Here is a 16,404-nt window from a genome sequence, read left to right as displayed (position 1 = left end):
GTTTTTGTTCCTCCTTCTTCACATTACATCACTAGAAATAATTAGGCCATTAGAATTCAGCTCCAATCTCTACCTCCTTTTCCCTCTCCCCAAAGGAAGCAAAGATCAATTCTGGACTGTTTTTTTTTTGAAATCTCCACACTTTCTCAGATGCTTATATTTCTAATGGGTTCAACACCCAAAACCTTAGAGTTCCCTTTCACTACTTAATTGCTGATAGTGGCTTACCTGCATAATTTCCTACTATCAAATATGAAAATAAACAAATAACACTGTGTAATTAAACTCCGGAAATCTAGTAGTGCCTGGAAACTAGGAGTACCTCTGTCCAATTAGAAAAATACAGCAGTAATCCACTCCTCAAGACCAAATCATCTACCATTACAGAAAATTTTATGGGCTTTCTTTTTATTTAATAGCCATAAAGTACATATTAAATACTCAGTCTAAGCTAGGCTTGACAAAATGCTAAGAAGAAATAAGTCTAATTTCAGTAAACTCTGAGGGGAAAAACAGCCAACTATCAGACAGCTAGCTTCCAACCTGAGCAAAAAATGGGCAGAAAGAAATGGATATACACCTACCTGAAATGTACCAAAATCTAAAATGAGAAGGTCTGACTTTTCATGATGGAAACCGGTCTGTGGAAGTATTAGATAAGAAGGCTTCAGATTTATCCTTAAATCAAGGACTTTTCGAGTTTCAATAATATGTGTAAGTCCTAAAAGAAATGAAAGACTACATGCTCAAGTTGAAATACATAATTATATTATTAACAATAAAACAAGCATCACTTGAAAAGTATTATGGAGGAGTGCCAGTTCTCACATATTAGAGTATGTAAGGTGAAACTCCATATGGTCGATGGCAAACAATCTTACCATCACACTATACAGTAAACCCATCATAGCTAGTATTTTATTCAGAGTGAATAATGCATCATTTCTTTAGTTAAGCCACCACAGAAAGTAGTGGCTTGAGTTTAAAGACCAAGCTGTACAAAAAGTATGTATCTTTAGAACCAGTTTCACACGCAGTACACAGAATGATGAACTATTTCTTAAGAACTAAAGTGCAGGGATGTTTTCCCTCTCAGTTTCACTGTGAGGCACAGGTTCTTAAAGGTAATGACAGAATCATCTGTGCCCCATCTCTTTCTCATTCAGTCTAGCAGGTATATTTGACTTTGGGTAACTCACGTACACGATGCAACTTCATGAAATTTACAAAAAGAAAAAAACAGCCTACACTTTTAACTATGATATTTACATTAGAAAAGACAACATTTTGAATGTAGCTGATGTTTTTATGTAGATAAATTCTTTACCTGTAGCTGTTCTCTCTTTAATTTCTTCCAGCTTCATTAATGTAGCTGATGTTATTTGCTCAAGATCTAATCCTCTATTTGATTGAAAGAATTCAACCACTGCATTGATGGTTTTCTGTAAAATAATTTAAAATATAAGCAAGCTATTATACACAGTGCTTTCCATATTATAAATTTTAAAATTTCAGTTTAATTTAAAACAACTGTGGCTCTGAACTTAGAGGATATCTCCAAAGATACTCTGCCATATTGCATTTCTATCTGGAGTTTAAAGGGAAAAAAAAAAAAACTAACTAAAAAAGGGAATAGCACAAGTAAGCTAACTAGAAAGTCAACAAATGTGTATGTATCATTAAGATGACCTTAAGTATGTTCTAAAGTGTCATACTGATGTAACAATGGACACTACTACTAAATTAAACACTTAAAAATTGCCAAGATGGTCAATTATATTTATGTTACCACAACTTAAATTTTTTAAAAATCAGAGAATACAATGAGTCCGCAGTCTCAATATAATGCCTCCCATCCTCACTGTGAATACACTTCTAAACTAGAAAGTTAAAAAAAAATCAGAAAATTCAACAAGAGCATAGGGTCAACTTACAAGTGATGCAATGGGTAGTGATCCTAACCACTAACCTGAGATGAGTTAAGAGCCTCTGAATAAAACATGCAACCACAGACAGAAACTTGAGCCAGCATTTTCAATAACATCTAAGTGCCAATGCTTTTTTCTCATGTGAACAGTATTTAAAATTCTTTTAATTACTCCTAAAGCAATTTGAATTGGTCCAGATATTTGGGGAAAGGGAAAAAGCAAAACCGAAGTGGAACAGGAAGTCCACGTATAACTATCTGAGAGAAGATGGTACAATAAACACAGACTTTTTGAATAGTATTTTAGATTATGTTTACTTTAACATAAGCATAGATTAACATAGTAGGAAAAAACGGTAGCATATGAAAAGGTAAAATTCACTGCTAACCATGTACTGCTTTTAAAACAAGAAAAAGTAGTAAACTTAGCTAATAAGTGTTAAATATGAAAGAGGAAAAATAAGAAAACCCTATGTCAGAAGTATAAAACAGGTTTGATAAAGACTGTCTCCTTGCACTTACAGCATCATAGATGACCTCCACAGGTTGAGACTGAACAATCAGAGTCTGGTCAGCGGTACTATTCTCTGGATTGGTTTCAAACTCAATTTTAAGCAAGGATGATGTAGTATCACCAATGGAAGCCACAAGTGATGGTACAATACCCTGCTGTCTCAGACCTGTTATATACCAGTGTTCTAATTTTGCTTCCACCCTATAATCCAGTGAAGGAAAAAAAAAGGTATATAAGTAAGATGCTGTAAAACGTAATGGCTTAAAATATAAATTTCCCTTTTAAAAAAGTTCTTTCAGAGCCAGTACCACACCCATTACCAAGAGATAAAGCACAAACTCCTTGGCCTGGCATTTAATTACCCATACAATCTGGGGTTTTATTTTGATTGTTTGCTCTTAACCCCTTCTCGTCCACATGAGAAGCCCACCTTGGCCAACTCCCAAACACTGAGGGAGTTCTGATCACTGCTACATGAATATAAGCTACACTTCACTCAGGCAACTCTTCTCCCTATTTCATGCCACCCAGAATACTATCAAAAGCTTCTCCTAGCCCTTTCTACTCAGATAGCCGAAGCCCCACTTTTCCTAGCCCAAGTTATTCTCTTCTGCAATTGAGCTGACATAGCCATTAACTCTAAGGATTTGCAACACCTTCTCACCTATGAGCTCTCTGTTATATAGTTCTAAATTATTAACTTTTTAGTTATCCTCTCTTAACAGCTACAGCATAAGCTTCTTGAAAACAGAAATTTATTGTTCCTATGCTAGCCTTCACAGTATCAACTTGATAAACTAAACATTCACTATCCAAAAAATATTTGTGAAGGAACAAGAGGGGGTAAATAAATGGTGAACTCCTCATATGGCTTCATAACAAAACAAATTCAAATATAAAAACACCATCTGACACACAAAAGGAAAAGAAACTGGAGAACTACTATTAATCAGTTGTTCAATGCTAAATAACAATATTTTTCGGTCAAGTCATATCTAGAAATAAAAACTGAAATAAAAAGTTTTTTTTAAACTTACTTAAGTGCTTGTGCTCCTGGTCGCTGAGATACTTGGGTGCCCAGGCCAATTATCTGAATTTTTAGTATTTCTGGAATATTTTTGTTTTCTCTTATTGTAATAGAGGTACTTACTAACTTCAGTGTCATTATATGGGCAACATACTAAACAAAAAGAATGAATGAAGATTGTTACAGTTTAAGTAATTATTATTTTCTTTAATAATTTCTTATTTAAATTTGTTGAAATATAAAGTGATCTAAATATAGTATGTTCAAAAAGAACATTAAAAAGTTCAATAAAGAATTATAAAATTGTTGAAATAGGACAATTACAAGAGATCCAAAATGTATTTCTCTTAGTTTTAGAATAAAAATGAAAGTTGATAAAATATTTTGTCACATCAAGATTTAATTCACCAGCTCTCACTAAAGCATTCTAATTCAGACCAATTCTCTGGCTCAAAAACAACAAAATATAAAGCACATCTTCTTGATGTCTTTGGAGGGTTAAAAATACATTGAGAAAAAAAAATCATGATCAAAAAATTCATAGGTCAAGAATGGATGTAGGACAGAGAACCAGGGAGATGATTCTCATAAAACCATACAGGAAGACATTGAGAGGAAGCAAGGGACAGAAGATTCACAAAACAGTCAGAAAACAATTAGCAAAATGGCAATAGTAAGTCCTTACCTAAATAAAAAGTAAACAAATTCTCCAATAAAAAGACACAGAATGGCAAAATGGATTAGAAAATAGTAAAATCCAATAATATGCTGCCTACAAAAAAGACACTCATTTTAGCTTTAAGGACACACACAGACTAAAAGTGAGGGAATGGAAAAAGGTATTTTAAGCAAATAGTAACCCTCCCCCCCCCGCAAGAAAAAAAAAAAGAGTAGTGACACTTATATCAGAAGAAAATAAACTTTAAGTTAAATGCTGTCAAAAGAGACAAAGAAGGTCATTATATAATGATAAAAGGATCTATCAATCAAGAAAATGTAACATTTGTAAATACTTAGGCACCCAACATTGGAGCATCTAAGTATATAAAGCAAATACTAACAGAACTAAAAAGAGAAATAAACAGTAATATAATATTATTTGGGGACTTCAATAGCCCACTCTCAACAACATATACATCATGCTGAGTGTCAATAAAGAAACAATGGGTTTAAACAACACTATAAGCCAAAGGGACCTAAAAGATATACATAAAACATTCCACCCAAGAGCAGAAGAATAAACATTCTTTCAAGCCCACATGGAACATTTTCTAGCATAGAACACATATTAGGCAATGAAACAAGTCTCAAAAAATTCAAGAAGATACCAATTACATCAAGTATCTTTCCCAACCACAATAGAACTAAATCTTAATAAGAGGAAAGCTACAATATTCACAAATACATAGAACAACCAATGGATCAAAGAAGAGATCAAAAGGAAAAAAAAAAAAAAAACAGCCCAAGACAAACAAAAATGGAAACAAAACACAAAACTTACGGGATGCAGCAAAAGCAGTTCTAAGAGGGACATTTATAGTGATAAATTCCTATGTCAAGAAAATGGAAGATCTCAAATACAACCTAACTTTACAACTCAAGGAACCAGAAAAAGAACAAACTGAACCCAATGTTATAATGAAGGAAAAAAGAAATAATAGAGATAAGAAGAGAAATAAATGAAATAGAGAAAAAAAAAAAAACAGAAAAGATTAACAAAACCAAGGGTTGGTCTTTGAAAAGAACAAAATTGACAAAACTTCAGCGAGGCAAAGCAAGAAAAAAAGAGAGACAACACATAAAATTATAAATAAAAGAGGAGATATACTAAAACCAATACCAGAGAAATACAAAAGATCCTAAGAGATTACTACAAACAACTATACACCAACAAATTAGACAACCTAAGAAAAATGGATAAATTCTAGAAATGTAGAATCTACCAAGACTGAATCATGAAGAAAGAGAAAATCTGAACAGACCAATTATGAGTAAGGAGTTTGAGTCAATAATCAGGTAAAGGTGGTCAAAAGGTACAAACTTCCAGTTATACAGTAAAACCTTGAATTGAGACTAACTTGTTCTATGAGTATTCTGTAAAATGAGCAAACATCTTTTTTTAAAATTTTTTTAAGTTTATTTATTCATTTGAGAGAGACGCAGACAGCATGAGTGGGGGAGGGGCAGAGAGAGAGGGAGAAGAGAGAGAATCCCAAGCAGGCTCTGCACCACCAGCACAGAGACCAACACAGGGCTCAAACCCACAAAACCATGAGATCATGACCTGAGCTGAAACCAAGAGTTGGACGCTTAACTGACTCAGGCATCCAGGTTCCCCAAGATAAGCAACTATTTCTAATAAATTTTAACTTGATAAACGAGTGATGTCTTGTAATACAAGTAGTATGTGACACCAAATGTCATATGATCACAAATGAGCCCATGGTTGTTCTCTCTCTCACTGCAGGATTATGGGTGATTGTCAATGCAATTTCCATGAAATCCTCAAAAGGAGGCAAAAGCAACTGTCATTGGATACATTCCTTGTTGGTTTGTCTGTTTATTTATTTGTTTATTTACTTAACATTTTACTTATCTTTGCATGACAGGGAGAGACAGAGCATGAACAGGGGAGGGGCAGAGAAAGAGGGAGACACAGAATCTGAAGCAGGCTCCAGACCCTGAGCTATCAGCACAGAGCCCAATGAGGGGCTCCAAGTCCCAAACCATGAGGTCATGACCTGAGCCCAAGTCGCACATTTAACCGACTGAGCCACCCAGGTACCCCAAATAGATTCCTTGTTAAAGCTGCCCGAAAAGAAAAAGATTCCATCAAGCCAACAGAGAGCAGTGATTCCATTAGTGAGAGTGAAAGTCATCCCACACAATAACCCTCCTCTTTCTAGTCTCCCTCACACCAGCCACAAAGGTTTTCAAAGGTAAGTACAAGTTAATTTGTTTATTTTTCTTTATATTTTGTATTTTCTTTATTATTTCTATTATATTACAGTACTATAATCATTTTTATATGAATATTTGGGGGTTATGGAACCAATCAACTGAGTGTCCATTATTTCTTATGGGGAAATTCACTTTGATATGCAAGTGCTTTGGATTACAAGCATGTTTCCAGAACAAATTATGCTCACAAACCAATGTTTTACATATAATGAAAGGTTCTGTGGACATGAAGTACAGCTTGGTGAATACAGGTAACAATATGAATACAAAGAGAGTAGATTTCTAAAGTTCTCACCATAAACTGAGAAAGAGAAAGAATATTTCCATCCTCCCCCCCAAAAATAATTGTAACTATGTGAGGTGACAGACATGTTAACTAACCTTACTGTGGTAATCATTTTGCAATATACACATATATGAAATCACTACACTGTACACCTTGACTTACACTAAGTTATATGTCAATTCCATCTCAATAAAGCTGGAAAAAGTTTTTAAATAAATTAAAAAATGACAAATGGATTAAATTAAATTATTTTTCATAATATTTTTCACCTTCAATAAAATCAATAGGCAAGCCACAGATGAAGGAAAAATACCACATAAACATTTTTGTCTTGTACGAAGAATATAGAAAGACTTCTACAAACAAAAGTAAAAGGACAAGTAACATAAGTTTAAAATGGGGAAAAAACACTTTAACATAAGATACTGCATAAATGAATATATACAGATGGCCAACAAGATATGAAAACTCATTAGTCCAGACTATCATTAGTCATCAGGAAAATACATTCTAAAACATAGTGGAATAGTGTACCATACCCACTAGACTTGCTAAAATTAAAAACCCTGACAATATGACATCCGGCAGGGATGTGGAATAACTGGAATCAGTGTATGGGAATAGAAAATATCACAATCATTTTCAAGAACTGTTTGTCAGTTTTTAAAAAGGTAAATATACATCTGCCCTAAGACCCAGCAATTATACTCCCAGGTATTTACCCAAGAGAAATAAAAATATATGTCCACAAAAGACTTGTATAAGAATGTTCAAAGAAGCTTTATCAATAACCAAAACTTGAAATGACAGATATACCATGAGATAAAAAACATGATAACAATAAAAAGAAATCTATATTGACACAGTCATAACATGGCTGCTTTTGTAAGGCAGGAGAGGAAGAATGACTAGAAAAGATGATGAGGGAATTGTTTGGGGGGGATGAAAATGTTCTGTTTTGGGCAGGTCATTATATAGGTGTATTCAACTACTCAAATTTATCAGTATGAACCTTAAGATCTATTCCTATTATCATATATAAATTCTACCTCAACAAAATTTTAAAGCCACCATTTATAACAAATCCAACAAGAGATGTTGAACTCTAAACAGAAAGTTCAAAACATTACTGAGAGGAATTAAAGATGTCAATACACAGAAGCATATGCTCTATTTATAGATTAGAAAATTCAAGATTATAAAGATGTCAATTATCTCCCAAATTAATTTATATACTCAATAAATCCCAAAGTCTCACAGTTTTTTTGTAGAAACTGAATAGCTGGTTCTATAATTTGTATAAAAATGTAAAGGGCCAAGAATAGGTAAGACAGTCTTAAAGAAGAACAGTGTTGAAGGATTTACACAGCTAGATCTTAGGACTGATTACAAAGTTAGAGTAACTAAGACAGCATGCCTTTAAAGACAAATAACCAATATAACCAAGATTCCATAAGCACAGACACTTGACTGATGATAAAGGGTAACTGGAAAGCATGGTCCTTTCACTAGTCAATGAGAAGTCAAGTATACAGCCATCTAGAGAAAAAATTTATCTTAAATTTTTTAAGACCTCCCACCATATACAAGAATCCAATTCTAAATGGACCTTAGATCTAAATATATAAAGTAAAATATTATAAAGCTTCTGGAAAGAAAATACTGTTATGACCTTATAGTGAGTTAAGACTTTTTAAACAAGACACAAAAAAGGCACGATCCATAAATGAAAAGATTAACAAATCAGGTAACATTAAATAAAGAACATCTATCCATCAAAAGACACCATTTAAAAGTGAAAATACACATTACCTTACATTGTCGGAGAAGATATTTGCAACACACCAAAAACGAAAAGGCAAGCCACACTGTGGGGAAAGATATTAACAACACACCTAACTAGCAAAGGCCTCATACCCAGAACATATAAAGAATGCCTACAGACCAGTGAGAAAAAGACAACACAATAATAAATAAGAAACTCAAAAGCTACTTCACAAAAGAAGATACCTAATAGGCTTATAATTACTTAAAAAGTAAAAAAACTTCTTTAGCCATTCAGGAAATACAAATTAAAACCACAATGAAATTCTACTACATACCATTTAGAATGGCTAACTTGAAGAAACTGTCAATGCCAAGAATAGACAAGTATGTGGAGAAACAAGAATCCTCATCTACTGCTGATGGAAATGTTTTCACTTTGGAAAACTATTGATTAGCAAAATCTATTAAAGTAAAAACATACTTACATCCTATGACACAGAAATTCCACTCCTAAGAATATACAGAGCGGAAATTCTCACATATGCACATTAAAGGGCATTTACAAGAAGTTAATAGCAGCATAACAAGCAAAAAATACAAATAAGCCAAATGTGCATCAACAAAAGAAAGAATAGTTGTTGTATTTTGAAATAATCGAATCCTATACAGCAATGAAAATGAGCAAAATCCATCTAGTGAAAGAAAGGAATGAATCTCACAACAGTGCCAAATCTATAGCAAGGTCTGTATCTTAACCCTGACAGTGACACCACTGTTCCCTGTGTGATAAATGCAATACATTTTGGTTTTGTTCAGCCTTTACACACATATCATAATACAATAATTATTTTAAAGATAAAATTTTTAAAGATTCAACTGAACTCGATAATAAGTACTTGTTTAAATCAGGTTATTCATACATTCACTAAAGTGACCAAATCTAAAAGTGAAGACAGTTTTAACTGGTAGGGTCTGACTGGAAACATTTAACAAATAAAATAGTAAAACAGAAACAGATGATAACATTTTCATAAAAATCAGTAACTCATTTAACACAATTCAAGATAATACAGTAAAATGAAACAAAATACCTCTTAAACCACCTAAAAATAATTACCTGCTTGGGTAAAGTTAAGTTATGGGTGCTCTCACTATAACCAATAGCAGTAAAAAGCTTATCTTTCTCCTCTGGAGTCATAATGTCATCAATACCTACAAAGAAATGACAGAATTTAAGAAATCAATTGCTTCAGTTTTACAGGTATAATAAAAAAATCAAACCAAACTAACAGGTGCCCTAAAATAAATAGACATAAATGCTAAAAGCAAAAGCAGCCAAGCAATATCCTCTAATATACTACTTTGCCTAGTTAAAACAAACATCATGTATTTGCTTGCTTAGGTCAAGAAAAGGCAAAGAAAAAAAAGACACCATTAAGGGAATACCAATCTGTCATAAAGATTTTAGAATTCCCTAAGTATGTTAAAAATTAAGTGAAACTTTTAATACCCATGGAAAAAGTAACAATAAGAAATGCCAGATGTTGACGCTTCTGAATTTAAACTTATAAAACTTCACACAAATAATTTTTCTCAAAAATAGCAAAGTTTTAATTTAGCTAGATAAATCCAGAGCTATTCTAGCCTGAAGTATCTGCTCACACGTTTACTAATAATAAACATAGTAAAATTCAACTAACTGGCTAAAATAGAACTTATATTTTTTTCTTATCTATGTACAATAAAATATCTGACTTGAAACTTACTTTCAGGAATCAAAGATTCTTCATCTTTTTTCTTAGACTCCTTCTTACCCCAAAACCCACTAAACCAGCCTCCACGTTTCTCGCCTGTGTCAGTAGACTTTTTCCTTAATTTTTGCCCAGATCGAATCACCTAAAAAAGTAAAAACTTTAAATTTAAATTTAAAAGTAAAAATGTTTAATTTAATTAAAGAATAAATGCCCTCTTCATATTCAGGTATAGCCAGGTAAGAATAATGGTTAATTTTTTTAACATGACATCAGGTTCAAAACAGTCAAGAAAGCCTTCTGAAATGGTATTCAACATGATTTGGTTAATAGTCCCACTGCTAATTTACTTTCCTACTGATAAAATTTTGATGGGGTTGCATATTGTCAGAAATACAGTAAATGTCTCAATATAAATACAAATAAGTCAGGCAGAGAAAGACAGATACCATATGCTTTCACTCATATGTAGATCCTGAGAAACTCAACAGAAGACCAGGGGGGAAGGGGAGGGGGAGAGAGAGAAGGAGGTAAACCGTAGAGATTCTTAAATACTGAGGACAAACTGAGGGTTGATGGGGGTCGGGGGGAGGGGAAAGTGGGTGATGGGCATTGAGGAAGGCACCTGTTGGGATGAGCACTGGGTGTTGTATGGAAACCAATTTGACAATAAATTTCATATAAGAAACAATAAAGATTAAAAAAAGAAATATAGTAAGGGTCTCAATATAAATATAGATATATAATATAAATATATACAAATATATAAATAAAAATAAATATATATAATTATAAATATCTAGAAAAATATAAAAAAATATATAAATATAAGTGAATAAAAATAAATAAATACATATAAATATAAATAAAAACATAAATAAAAACAGATAGCCTTTGAATCTCATTTTATTCTCTTCTCAGTAAATCCTGGCTTGATTTTCTGCTGCTCCTTTCAAATAGTAAAATATAGATGAATAACCAAAAAGTACACAACAGAAGGATAAATAGATTTAAGGGGATAAGTAATTTAGACTCTATCTTTTCATTCCCTGAATAAGTAAACTTTAATAATTTTCCCACCTTAGGGGGCACCCGGGTGACTCAGTCAGTTGAGTGTCTGACTCTTGATTTAGGCTGAAGTCACGATCTCATGGTTCCTGGGATAGAGCCCCATGTCAGGCTCAAAGCTGACAGCACAGAGCCTGGTTGGGATTCTCTCCCTCCCTCTCTCTCTGACCCCTCCCCTGCTTGCATGCACACATATGCATCCTCTCTCTCTATCTCTCTCTCTCGAAATAAACTTAAAATAAAATCTCTAAAAAATAGTAATAATTTTACCACTTAAAATATATAAAATTTGAAATTGGTAGTGACATGTTTCAAGTCTCCCTGTGTAACAAAAAGTGAAATACTCCAAAAGAGAAGATGAAAAAAAAAAAAAAAAGGTGAATTAGTAAAGACAAGATGAAACTAAGTTAAGTTCTCTTTAATAACCAGACATTAAATAAATAAGGGAATACGTCTACGTCTGTGCACAAAACTGTCAAAGTTTCATCACTGACAGCTGAGCCATAACTATCTTTTGTCAAGCTTACCAATCCATTTTCAGCATTTGGAAATGTAATAAGTAAAAATATATACATTTGATTATTTTATATTCCATAGGATATAACATTTAACTTCTCTTGTCATAGAAGATTAATGTGATATTTTATTTTTCATGACAATTAGAACTTTGACAAGTTATTTAACCTCTCTATACCTTCATTTGCTAATATAAATTGAAGACAGTAATAGTACTTTCCTCAGAATAGATACCCAGCAAACTATATCAACAAAACGGTAGCTATTATTTTTGTTTCTATTACAAAACTTTCTACTTTAAAACTTTTCATGAACACAAAGCTTCAGCAAAAGCAAATCAATTCTTAGCCACCAATATCTTGAGTTCACCTCAGACTTTGAAACAATATTATTAATTCAAGTGCGTGCTGTGTTTGTCTTTAACTTTGAGATATTTTTTGAGTGGAACTAACTCCATCGTGTCCATAACAACATAAGTCCTAAGTGTTGAAATGTTAGTGAGAAGAGGCACTTGAAATAAAAAACAAGAAATAATAAAATTTGAAAGTGGTTTCAAAAAATTTCAAATGTAGCATTTAGATGCAGGCTACATAGTTCAACAGTAAGTTATGAATCTTTAAGACAAAGAAATCGTGCAACCTATGAATAGGGCTCTTCCTTTCAACAAAAAGCAGTGACAGAAGAGCACTATGACACCAATGATAATTCAGGACACTAAGATAGTGCCTGAGAATGTAAAGACTAAGTAGGGGAGAAATGTAACATTTTTGTCACAAACCAGAGAGAAATGCCTATGTTCAGGCCCTGTTTGAATCTGCAAAATGAAAGTAAATGGCAAATCAGCTACTGTGGATATTATCATAGCTCAGTGGTATCCAATCTTTGCTGTACTTAAGAATCACCAGGAAATAGGGGCGCCTGGGTGGCTCAGTTACCCAACTGAGTGTCCAATTTATGGCTCAGGTAACGATCTCGTTGTTCATGGATTCATGCCCCGCGTCAGGCTCTGTGCTGACAGGTCAGAGCCTGGAGCCTGCTTGGGATTCTGTGCCTCCCTCTCTCTGCCCCTCCCCCACTTGCACTCTGTCTCTTGCTCTCAAATATAAATAAAAACACTAAAATAAAAAAAAAGAATCATCAGGAAACTTTAACAAAAACAAAAACAGCAACAACAATGTCCGAGCCTCACCACAAACCAATTAAATCAAATCCTGAGGAAGTGGACTCCAGGCATTATTTGTTTTAATTCGCTAGGGATTCTAATGTGCAGCAGGATTCAGAACCACTGAGATAACCAGACAAGAGTTCCTCAACAACAGCAGAGATCATCAAGCTGGAAGTAGATGAAACTGAGCTATTTTCAGAAAAGACATCCAATTAAATGTATATCATCTAGATTTACGAACAGTTCTCTATAAATCTAAATAGAGGAATGGCTATACAATATTTGATATTTTATTACAGCCTTTTTAAACTAAACTGGGGCACCTGACTGGCTTAGTCAGTAGAATGGGCGACTCCTGATCTGGGGGTCATGAGTTCAAGACCCATGTTGAGTGTAGAGATTACTTTAAAAAAATATACTTTTTAATCTTTTTAATAACTAAACTAATTCAAAAAAGGGCAGGCACTAAATTTTTTTGTTACCATATTTTTTATCACTCATTAAAATTTTACTTTTTGATAAGAGAAAACATATTTTTCAGCTTTAAGGGAAAACATTTTTATTTTGAAAAATAAGTTAATCATTAAGGAATTTAAAAAATAAAATGTTGATACAGGACATTAAAATAATGTAGTGACCAACCCCAACATTCAACTTTTGCCCTCTCAAATCTCTATTTAAATCCCTAACTAAAAAAAAAAAAAAAAAAAAAAGATACAGCCACTATTAGCACTGAAATCTTTGTAAAGCTGTGATCAGCATGTCACAGATTTTGAGGAATTTCAAAATAAACTGAAAATTTTAGACAATAAAGAGAAGACAGAAGTTAATTAATTAGAAAGCAGTAAAAATACTAATTTCAGGGGAACCTGTGTGGCTCAGTCTTTTTTTTTTTTTTTATAAATTTCTTTTTATTTATTTTTGAGAGACAGAGAGAGAGAGAGAGAGAGAACAAGTAAGGGAAGGGCAGACAGAAAGAGGGACAGAGGATCTGAAGTGGGCTCTGCACGGACAGCAGAAAGCCCAATGTGGGGGTTGGACCCAAGAACCATGAGATCACGACCTGAGCTGAAGGCAGCCGCTTAACTGACTGAACCACTCAGGTGCCCCTGCTGACTGAACCACTCAGGTGCCCCTGGGTGGCTCAGTCTTAAGGTTAAGCATCCAACTTTGGCTCAGGTCATGATCTCACGGTTCAGGGGTTCAAGCCCCACGTCGTAGTCTGTGCTGACAGTTCAGAGCCTGGAGCCTGCTTCAGATTCTGTATCTCCCTCTCTCTCTGCCCCTCCCCTGTGTATTCTTTCTTTCTCTCTCTCTCTCTCTCGCTCTCAAAAATAAATAATAAGCATTAAAAAAAATTTTAAAGATACTAATTTCAAACAGTGATAATGATTATGAAGAAAACAGCAAAATAAAAAAATAGTGAAAAAAAACTTTCCTACATGTTGATGATTATCATTTAAAAAATACTTTCAAAAATGAGAGTTGACCTAGAAATACGTACATAGCATATACCAGTGTCTAATCTTTGGTCTTAATATTATATTATAATCACAACAGACGTAACCACTAAGGCAAACTGAGGGAAGGGTACACAGGACCTCTGTGAAATATCTTTGCTCTACTTCTTGTGAATCTACAATTATTTCAAAGTAAAAAATCTCTTATCTATATGAGACCAAAAATGAGTTGTAAAACGTATATGACCTAACATAAGGAGGGGTGCAGGACCCTTTCACTTTAATACCCCTCTGCTGTCTTCCCTTCCTGCCCTATGCAGTTAAGGGTCCATGGTAAGTAACTTCAGCCAATTCTCTGTCTCTATTTTAAATTCTGTGACCCTGTGGATTTTCCTTTACAATGAAAAAACTTTAGCCTTGGATGAAGCTACTTGCCTTTTCTTCATCTATATCCATCCCTTTATCCATGGCACTGAACAATAAACCCTTCCTTTGATTTTTAAGGAACTAGTAACTGATGTTCAGTACACCCACTTAAAGGTCAAGCAACTTAATGTAGAAAGGATTGAAATGATCTGTTGCTTTTGGCAAATCATTCCTTTAATTCATAGGAACAAGCCCAAGCACTATCAAATACCTTCTAACATACTCATACTCAAGGCAACGGCATGGCTCAGACAGTTAAGCATCAACTCTTGATTTTAGCTCAGGTCATGATGTCATGGCTGTGAGTTCCAGATCCACGTTGGGCTCCACGCTGAACGTGGAGTCGGCTTGGGATTCTCCCTCTTCGTCTTTCTCTGCCCTTCCCCTGCTTTCACTTGCTCTTTCAAAAGAAATAAACTTAAAAAAAAATACTCCTACTCCTGGACCCCAAAACTGCACCTTGGGGAACCTGCCCTTAAGAAAATAAGAAATGTGGGGCACCTGGGTGGCTCAGTTGGATAAACATCTGACTTAGGCTCAGGTTACAATCTTACGGTTCATGGGTTCAAGCCCCGCGTCGGTCTCTGTGCTGACAGCTCAGAGCCTGGAGCCTGCCTGGGATTCTGTGCCTTCCTCCCTCTCTCTCTGACCCTCGCCTGCTCACACTCGATCTCTCTCAGTCTCTCAAAAACAAACAAACAAACATTAAAAAAAAAAAAAAGTAAGAAATTTTTGAGAAAGCATGTAGACAAGGCTGTTCATTGTAGTGTCATTTATAATTAAATATAATCAGTGGGAAATAGTGAAGCAAATTCTGATATATGCACAGAATGGAATACTATTCAGTTGTTTAAAATTATGTTGGAGAAATTATTCTACGGGCATAAAAATGGAATGCTATAGTAAATTTTTTAAAAGAAAGAAAAGCAAGTTACAAAACCTTTTCTTAACTCCACATTCCCCACCAGTTACCATTCCATTGACCTGTTCTCTCCTTACAGTAAGGTATCACACTGTCAACACTCAATGTCTCCAATTCCTAGACATCCACTCTCTCTCATTCCTATTGTCTCTACCCACATTTTTCTATAAAAACTGCTCTTTAATTGATTTCTTTATTGCTAAATCCAACAATAAACTTTCAGTTCCATGGTGGCATAAGTCCTATATAGCCCATCCTTCACATTAATGAGTAAAAATTCTGAACAAAATATAAAAATCATCTACAACAGACTCTAAAAACTAAGCAAAGTAGGCAGATGCTAGATAGGAGTCAAAATTTGGAGAAATCATCTCCACCAGAATGAGCTACCCATGTTTTGTTGTTGTTGTTTTTGCATTTTCCCTCACATGTTGTGCCTACCCTCTTTCCCCCCTTAACTTTTCCCTCCTGAGGATGTTATTGCCTTTGGGCAGTCCCCTTCCCTTTAGTGCAGACATGACCTATGACCTGTTTCTAACCAACAGAATATGACAAAGGTGACAAGATGTATGTGACTATGTGCATGAAACTGTACCAGCTTTCTTGCTGGAATC

General features: G+C 34.2%; 1 protein-coding gene across 4 annotated transcripts in view; it reads right to left on the bottom strand.

The window, feature by feature from the left end:
• VPS13C (vacuolar protein sorting 13 homolog C) overlaps window positions 1-16,404 on the bottom strand; it is a 192,745-nt gene that overhangs the window by 123,867 nt on the left and 52,474 nt on the right. For all 4 annotated transcript variants that reach the window (XR_013556316.2, XR_013556317.2, XM_078448671.2 and 1 more), the window contains 6 exons: window positions 10,249-10,378; window positions 9,600-9,694; window positions 3,479-3,621; window positions 2,450-2,642; window positions 1,328-1,442; window positions 585-721 (listed from right to left, as the gene is read on the bottom strand). Coding sequence is in view for 2 of the 4 variants with exons in the window: in XM_078448671.2 (XP_078304797.2) it covers window positions 585-721; window positions 1,328-1,442; window positions 2,450-2,642; window positions 3,479-3,621; window positions 9,600-9,694; window positions 10,249-10,378 (813 nt within the window). In the remaining 2 variants the exon portion in view is untranslated. The remainder of the gene's footprint in view (window positions 1-584; window positions 722-1,327; window positions 1,443-2,449; window positions 2,643-3,478; window positions 3,622-9,599; window positions 9,695-10,248; window positions 10,379-16,404) is intronic.

This window comes from Panthera onca, chromosome B3, assembly GCF_046562875.1.
Source record: "Panthera onca isolate mPanOnc1 chromosome B3, mPanOnc1 haplotype 2, whole genome shotgun sequence".
Lineage (NCBI taxonomy): Eukaryota > Metazoa > Chordata > Mammalia > Carnivora > Felidae > Panthera > Panthera onca.
The sequence above is the reverse complement of the archived record's forward strand: the minus strand, read 5'-3'. Positions and strand labels throughout refer to the sequence as shown.